This window comes from Otolemur garnettii, unplaced genomic scaffold (genome assembly GCF_000181295.1).
Source record: "Otolemur garnettii isolate 467f Iridium unplaced genomic scaffold, OtoGar3 scaffold00118, whole genome shotgun sequence".
NCBI lineage: Eukaryota > Metazoa > Chordata > Mammalia > Primates > Galagidae > Otolemur > Otolemur garnettii.
Genome location: NW_003852513.1, coordinates 1,704,928 through 1,712,870, shown reverse-complemented (window position 1 = coordinate 1,712,870; position 7,943 = coordinate 1,704,928). Strand labels below are relative to the sequence as shown.

At 41.9% G+C, this 7,943-nt stretch overlaps 1 protein-coding gene across 1 annotated transcript in view; it reads right to left on the bottom strand.

The window, feature by feature from the left end:
* Positions 1–4,887: 4,887 nt before the first annotated feature.
* Positions 4,888–7,943, bottom strand: part of PNRC1 (proline rich nuclear receptor coactivator 1) — a 4,049-nt gene continuing 993 nt past the window's right edge. The window contains exon 2 of the mRNA XM_003797514.2: positions 4,888–5,982. Coding sequence (XP_003797562.1) covers positions 5,539–5,982 — 444 coding nt within the window. The 3' untranslated portion in view covers positions 4,888–5,538. The remainder of the gene's footprint in view (positions 5,983–7,943) is intronic.

The following is a 7,943-nucleotide window of genomic DNA, read 5'->3' as shown; positions in this document are numbered from 1 at the left end:
GCCTGGCTATTTTTGGAGATAGAGTCTCACCCAGCTCAGGGCTGTCTCAAATTTGGTAAGCTCAGGCAAACCTTGGCCTCCCACGGTGCTGGGATTATAGGTGTGAGCCACCGCGCCAAGCCCTGGAATTTTTATAATCATACACAAAATGAATCATAGATGGTTGATTTCAGTGATATCTAAGCTCATCTAAGCTAATATTTACAACTTATTAGAGGTAAAAATTGGTGACTAAAAATTTAGTGAGCTTTCTAATTACAGCCTGAACTTTTTTTGAGACAGAGCCTCTAGCTGTGACCCTCGGTAGAGTGCTGTGGCATCACAGCTCACAGCAACCTCCAACTCCTGGGCTCAAGTGATTCTCCTGCCTCTGCCTCTGAAGTAGCTGGGACTACAGGTGCCTGCCCAAACACCTGGCTATTTTTTGGTTGCAGCCATCGCTATTGTTTGGCTGGCTGGGCTGGATTTGAACCGGCCAGCTCAGGTGTATGTGGCTGGTGCCTTAGCCACTTGAGCCACAGGCGCCGAGCCTACAGGCTGAACTTTTTTTTTTTTTTTTTTTGAGACAGAGCCTCAAGCTGTCCCCCTGGGTAGAGTGCCGTGGCATTACAGCTCACAGCAACCTCCAACTCCTGGGCTCAAGTGATTCTCCTGCCTCTGCCTCTGAAGTAGCTGGGACTGCAGGTGCCTGCCCCAACGCCTGGCTATTTTTTGGTTGCAGCCGTCATTGTTGTTTGGCGGGTCCGGGCTGGGGATTCGAACCCGCCACCTTAGGTGTACGTGGCTGGCGCCTTAGCCGGTTGAGCTATAGGCGCTGAGCCAGGGCTGAACTTATAAAGTGGGTTTCCAATCTATTAGTACCTGAGGAAGGTATCTGCATCCGTGAAGCAGGAAGGGTGGTGACTCATACACAAAGCCAACATCAAACCCAGTTCCTTTTTATCTTCAAACCCATCCCCCTCCTTCCTAGACTGACTTAATGTCTCCACTCAAAATTTGTCTGCCCTCACTCCCTGTCTTGGCCCTCTTAATCTCAAAAGCCTCTCTTTTTTTGTAATCTCAAACTACTTAACCATGCTTCTGCCAGCACTGCTTCTGGAAGAATCAAGACGAGGGTGGGAATGGGTTGCTTTGAACTACAACAGCCCAGGCCCTGCCTCAGACACCTAAATGCCTTTACTTGAGAACATACTGGAGGTTGGGGCACTGAGTATTCAAAGAGTTGTGCCTAGTCAGCACAGCCACAGCCAACACAATCCTAAATCTGCCCTGTCCCTGAGGGTGCCAGCTGTGCCCTCCTCCCCTCATCCATTTTGAGACCTACTACCAAGAAGCAGAAACAGTGGGATGGGACCATTACAAATTGAGTCTAGGCTTTTCAACATAGACCAGGTAAAGGCAAAAAGTACTGTAGATTTTTTGTTTTTTAGAGACAGCGTCACTTTGTCACCCTTGGTAGAGTGCCGGGACGTTACAGCTCACAGTAACCTCCAGCTCTTGGGCTTAGGAGATTTTCTTGCATGAGCCTCCCAAGTAGCTAGGACTACAGATGCCCGCCACAATGCCTGGCTATTTTTTGTTGCAGTTTGGCTGGGGCCAGGTTCAAACCCACTACCCTCAGTATATATGGGACCAGCACCCTACTCACTGAGCCACAGGCACCGCCTGAAAGTACTGTAGTTTTTTAAAAGCTAGGCTGAATTCATCTGCTAAGCAAACATTTCAAATCATTTATCCCATGTTAGTACAGCATACTAGCTTTGCACTGAAATATAGAAAGGGGCTCAGCACCCATTAACACAGTGGTTCTGGGGCCAGTCACATACACCCAGGCTGGTGGGTTCGAACCCAGCTGCACCAGCTAAACAATGACAACTGCAACAAAAAAATAGCCAGGTGTTGTAGCGGGGGCCTGTGGTCCCAGTACTTGGGAAGCTGGGGCAAAAGGATCGCTTGTGCCCAAGAGTTTGAGGTTGCTGTGAGCTATGACGCCTTAGCATTCTAGTGAGACTGTCTCAAAAAAAAAAAAAAATACAGAAAGGATACAAGTGGTTACACATACTATGTGCAAAAACCAGCATGCTGATCCTGCTCAGAAAATATAGATTGCTTGCCTAATACATTCCACTCTTTTAACTTCGAGTCTTTATACAAGCCATCCCAAAATTTGTACCTAAGAATCACGGTAAAGTTTGAAAAGAATGGCTTCTATCAACCTCTTTTTAGTGTAATTTGATGTTTTATTGCTGTTTTCTTTATTTGCCTACAAGGACACTTACAAAATAATTGGCACCAAAATTAATGCAAATAAAAGTCCTGCTAAATTAATGGTTTTGAATAAATTCAATATCCAATTATACAGATTTATCTGAAAACAACTTCAGTATAAAAACTAACCATACTGGTATTTGTTCTTTAGTGAAGTACCACTGCATGTGACAGTTATTTCCACTCACATACACTTACACACATGTAACAGGCCACTAGTTTAAATTTAGGCCTGAAACTGGTGATTACAAACATTGCTTGCTTTATAAACCCACAAAACCAAACTAAATTACAAGAACACTGGAAGAAAAGTATTTCAAGAGATTCTAATAGGTGAAAAATAAAGGTGGCTTAACAATAATGGGCCGCTAAATAGTATTTTACTAGATAGAACCTATTCAGGTTTTAAATTCATAAATACCTTTTCACTAAATGTATTATGATCTGCAGTATAATTCAACCAATTTTATTTACTCTTAAATTAAGACCTATTTATTATTTTTTTGAGACAAGAGTTTCACTTTATCCCCCTTGGTAGAGTGCTGTGGATTCATAGCTCACAGCAACCTCAAACTCCTGGGCACAAGCAATCCTTTTGCCCCAGCTTCCCAAGTACTGGGACTACAGGCGCCCACCACAGTACCCTGAAATTTTTAGAGATGGGGTCTGACTCTTGCTCAGGCTGGTCTCCAACTCCTGGGCTCAAGCAATCCACCTGTCTTGCCCTCCCAGAGTGCTAAGATTACAGGTGCAAGCCAGCATGCCTGGCCTATGAAGACCTGTTTTATAATATAATTATAATCTACTTCCCAGGCTGGGCATGGTGGGTCCCAGCTATATAATCACAGCACTTTGGGATGTTGAAGTGAGAGGATGGCTTCAACCCAGGAATTTTGGGACCTGTCTCTAGAAAGCAAATAACCTCTGTTAAGTCATTCCTTTGAAATTTTTAATCATTCTCATTGCTTTTTGGCCTTTAGGCTAAGATTAAGTGTAATCCAACCATTCTCTTCAGTTTTTAAGTTGCCCAGGCAGAGTATCCACTCCCAATAGCTGGAACTATAGCGATGTATCACTGAGCCTGGCACCAGTGTGTCACCTCTTAACACTACTGGTGCTTGACAGTTCCCTTGTTAATTTTCTCTAAATGGATTTTCAAACAGCTGTATCTAATATTGAAATACGCTAATTTCTCTATAACTACACATATAAAAGCAGTGCCAAAAAAAACGTTATGAGCTGTATACACAAAACAGCACACCTATTACTATTTCTCAGATTTTGTGATGACTTAGTTATCATACCCTTGTGGCACTGCTTATCACGTCAATAGTACTTCTAAGGATTTGTCCCTAACATCACTTTTATATATCCAGAACACTGTCTTTCCTCCTCCCATGTGAACCAAATGATACCAGAAGACCTAACACTTTTTTTCTTGAGGTGAGTAATACCTTTCTTATCTAGTCCACCTTAGAGAATCATATACCCTCTTCACATCTTTTTCCTTTTCATGCCTAAATGTTGTAATTACTCAAAAACACTTTTTGTTTTTTGTTATTTTGAGCTAAACCTTAGCTCAAGTAAAACCCATATTGGGACAGCATATTTCATAATTCCTCAATTGGAAATATACTCTATTAAGAATAAAGTACTTTTTAAAATGAAAATACAAAAACATCATATTTAAGCAAGCTTTAGAATCCAAAACCTCCCATCTATTTCAGTATCAACTATGCTTGTTTTGGTTCAAATATAATTCAAGATCAATGTAAATGTAGTAAACCAAACATTTTCTTTCACTGAAAATATATAGTATGGTGTGTAAATGTACAGTTAAGTACACTGTTAAAAACATTTTTTATGTGTGAAGAGACAGAGTCTCAGCTTGGCGCCTGTGGCTCAAGTGGCTAAGGCGCCAACCACATACACCAAAAAAAAAAAAAAAATAGCCGGGCGTTGTGATGGGTGCCTGTGGGCCCAGCTACTTGAGAGGCTGAGGTAGGAGACTGGTCTGAGCCCGGGAGTTGGAGGTTGCTGTGAGCTGTGATGCAATAGCACTCTACCCAGGGGGTTAGTTTGAGGCTCTGTCTGAAAAAAAAAAGTCTCATTTTATCACCCTCCATAGAGTGCCTTAGTGTCATAGCTCACAGCAACCTCTAGCTCTTGGGCTTAGGTGATTCTCTTGCCTCAGCCTCGTGAGTAGCTGGGACTACAGGTGCCCACCACAATGCCTGGCTATTTTTTGTTGCAGTTTGGCCAGGGCCGGGTTTGAATCCGCCACCCTGGGTATATGGGGCCGGCGGCCTACTCACTGACTGAGCCACAGGCGCTGTCCCACATATAAAAATATTTTAAATTACAAACCATTTCCTTTTAATAAAAAATAAAAAAATTTCCTTTTATCCAAAACCATCCCCATTTGTGAGATGGGGAATTCCTCCTCCTAAAAGTGTGATGTTAGATCTTCTAAATCTCAGAAAGAGGACAATTATAGCAAAGTCAGAAACATTCTTCCACTAAAATGGAACATTAAAATCTCATCACATGAAATCACAGACATCTCCAAGTCACACATTCAGACATGAAGAACAGTTACACATAAAGAGCCAAGACTAGTTTAAAAGGGGAGGGCCAAATTATTATTATTTTAAAATTTGATTACAATCAATTTTGTTGGCATTAAAATTAGAGGCATTTTAAATTTGAATGGACATATACCAAAAACCAGAAATTAAGTTTGGTAAAATGGGAACAGGAATTTTCCAGTAATTACAGTTTAGAAGGCAGAAATCAATTTAGAGAAACAAACCCCATGTTTACAATGATTGTGCCACAGATTTAAACTTCAGTAGTGCATCAGTAAACTGTTCACATTTAGATCTTAACCTTGAGATTTGACAGCTGTTTCTTGAAAAAAAATCTCAGTACTTTGTGCAAATATATCAGTCTTCCATGTGCTTTAGCACACTTAAAATTTCTCCATTGTCTATATACAAAACTCCTGCCATGTGGGCAGGGCAAAATACATACTTTCATAACAAAACTATAATGTACCTCTCAAGTATGAACAATATACACATAATACATGGTATACAGTATTTACAAAATATAAAATATAATACAAGCTGTTTGTATTTAATTTTTAAAACTCAGTATCTTTTGCACTTGTATGTTGCAACAAGGCAAAATTCCATCTGTTACCAATTTCTTTTAAGGAATCCAGGGATTTGGGAAAACCTGCTTTACATACATAGTGAAACCTCATATCTAAGTTTGAACTTTTAGGAGCGTTTTTAAGTGTACTGCCATCAGCTCCCTGTTTTGGTTGGAATTTTCAACAGTGCTTCCCATCCAGTGACTAGGCGGCTTTGGAAGAACACTAGGAGAAGGTGGATCACTAAACTTAGCCCCAGCATAATTTTCCTTTTGACTTACTTCAGTTAGAAATGCTGATTTCTTCAAATGCTTATTTTTAATGTTCTCAGTATTTTTAAAAGGCTTTTTTTCCTGCTTCTGAATTCTATCAGGTGAAACAGAATCCTGCCAAAAGTTATTTTCACTTCTTTTTGCAGAGGTGATCTTGGTTAGTGGCAAGTTGTATTTGCTTTTCTGTCTGTTTATCTTTGGTTGTTCATACAAGTGTATACCATGAACAAGCTGGCCATGGGGAAGGGCAATTTTCTCCGATTTTCCCATCTTTGTTTTTAAAACCTACAAAGACAAGGAACACAAAAGTAAATACATAGTTTCCAGATAACAATCAGTTATGAACCTCACCATCATGTATTTCGTATAATTATTTAAATGTTTCCCTAGACTTTAGCTCAATCTCTTAAGTACTATGTTTGCTGCACTTACCACTGGGTCATTGGGATGTCCAAGAATACATACCTCTTGTTTGCCAATTAAAACACACCACTGTTGCTGGCAACTTATAAGCCAGGCCTAAATGCTAAACTAAAAAATCCTAACAGAAGTGGACCTTACCGAAGTCTCGAATGGGTGGAAAAGTATAAGGTAATCCAGATCACTGCCCTTCCAACATGTTTGTTAGGTAAACAGGAAACAAAAATAGAAGTCGGAACTCAGGGTAACTCATTCCAACAGCACTGCCTGGTTTGAATACCCATTCTAAAAAAGGAATTCTCACAGCCAGGAAACAAAAGCTCAATTTTATGTTATTACTACTATTTCAAGAGTCACAGACCTAAGAAGATAACTTAAGGAAACACCGCAGGCAAATTTACCAATTTTCCTCCAAGTGCAGAGCTATATAAATTCAAATCTCTATTTCACCTTTCAATCAAAGGCAGTGACTTATTTTCACTGCCTTTCATTAGGAAAAAACTTACTGCAGTTAAGTCAATGAAACTTTATTGACAAGATTACTCAAAGTCAACATTTTCCCCTTTCTTGAATGATCAGAATCTCAACTTCCCATTTTGGAGGAATGCCTGCCTCACTGTGTCTTAAGTGGGAAGTAAGGCCCTCATTCTCCCTTTGATGCTGAAGACAGCCCTCAATGGAACCTTAAACTCTGGGGACAGTGATGAAAAGAGGAAGGGACAGATTTAAAAGAGCTTTACAGTATCTTGTGAATTGTGTAGCAATAGGATTGGTATATGGTCTTGATTTTATGTAGTAATAACTGTTTCAGCAGCATAGATGGCCTCCGTACCAAAAGGAGCACTCTTATAAAACCAGTTATTTGGCTTGAATTTGGTTGTGATTTTCATTGTGTTCATTGCCTGGACTTCTTTGGCTCCTATTCATTTTCCCAAGCTTGTTTCTCCTGATTTCAATTTATGAACGACCAAATAATTATCTGGATTGTTCCGGGCCAAGAGCCCTGAATATTAATGTCACGTTGTTTAAAATAAATATAGATAATTTCAAATTAAAAAAAAAAAAGATCTAAGGTCGGCACCCGTAGTACAGTGGTTGACGGGTTCGAATCCAGCCGGGGCCTGCCAGACCACCACAACTCCAACGAAACAGCCGAGCGTCGTGGCGGGCGCCTGTAGTCCCAGCCACTCGGGAGGCTGATGCAAGGTAATCGCTGAAGCCCAAGAGTTTGAGGTTGCTGTGAGCTATGACGATACAGCACTCTACCAGGGGTGACATAGTGAGACTCTGTCTCAGAAACTCTTAAGAAAAAATGATAATGCTATTATTTTCTTTTTGAGGCAGATTTGCACTATGCCGCCCTCGTTTTAGAATTTTAATCCATTTTACCCTAGTCCAACACAGTTGCAACTGGGCAGCTAAGTCAATTCAACCGGTAACTTCCGGCAAAAACCGGACCAAGTAACAAACCAGCCACATCAGGAAAACCCGGTCCGCAGTTCCGGCGCGCTCCGCCATAAAGTGGGTCAGGCCGCCCGGGGCGGCCCACACCCGGCGCCTCACATTCCGGCAAAAATCCAACCTAACGTAATCGAGCTCCCCGCAGCCCACTCCAACCCCCACATCAGAGCGTCGGACGCCGTCTAGGCGCTTCACCGACTGGCTTGGCGCTGCCGCGGGAAGGGAAGCCGAAAACAGCGCCCCCACTTGCATGTCCGCCACCCTCGCCCGCCTGCCTCCTTCATGAGCGCAGGAGCGCTCAGCACGTAGCGCGCGCTGACGTCAGCCCTCCCGCAGGCCCGGGCCCTCACCCCACCCCGCCCCGC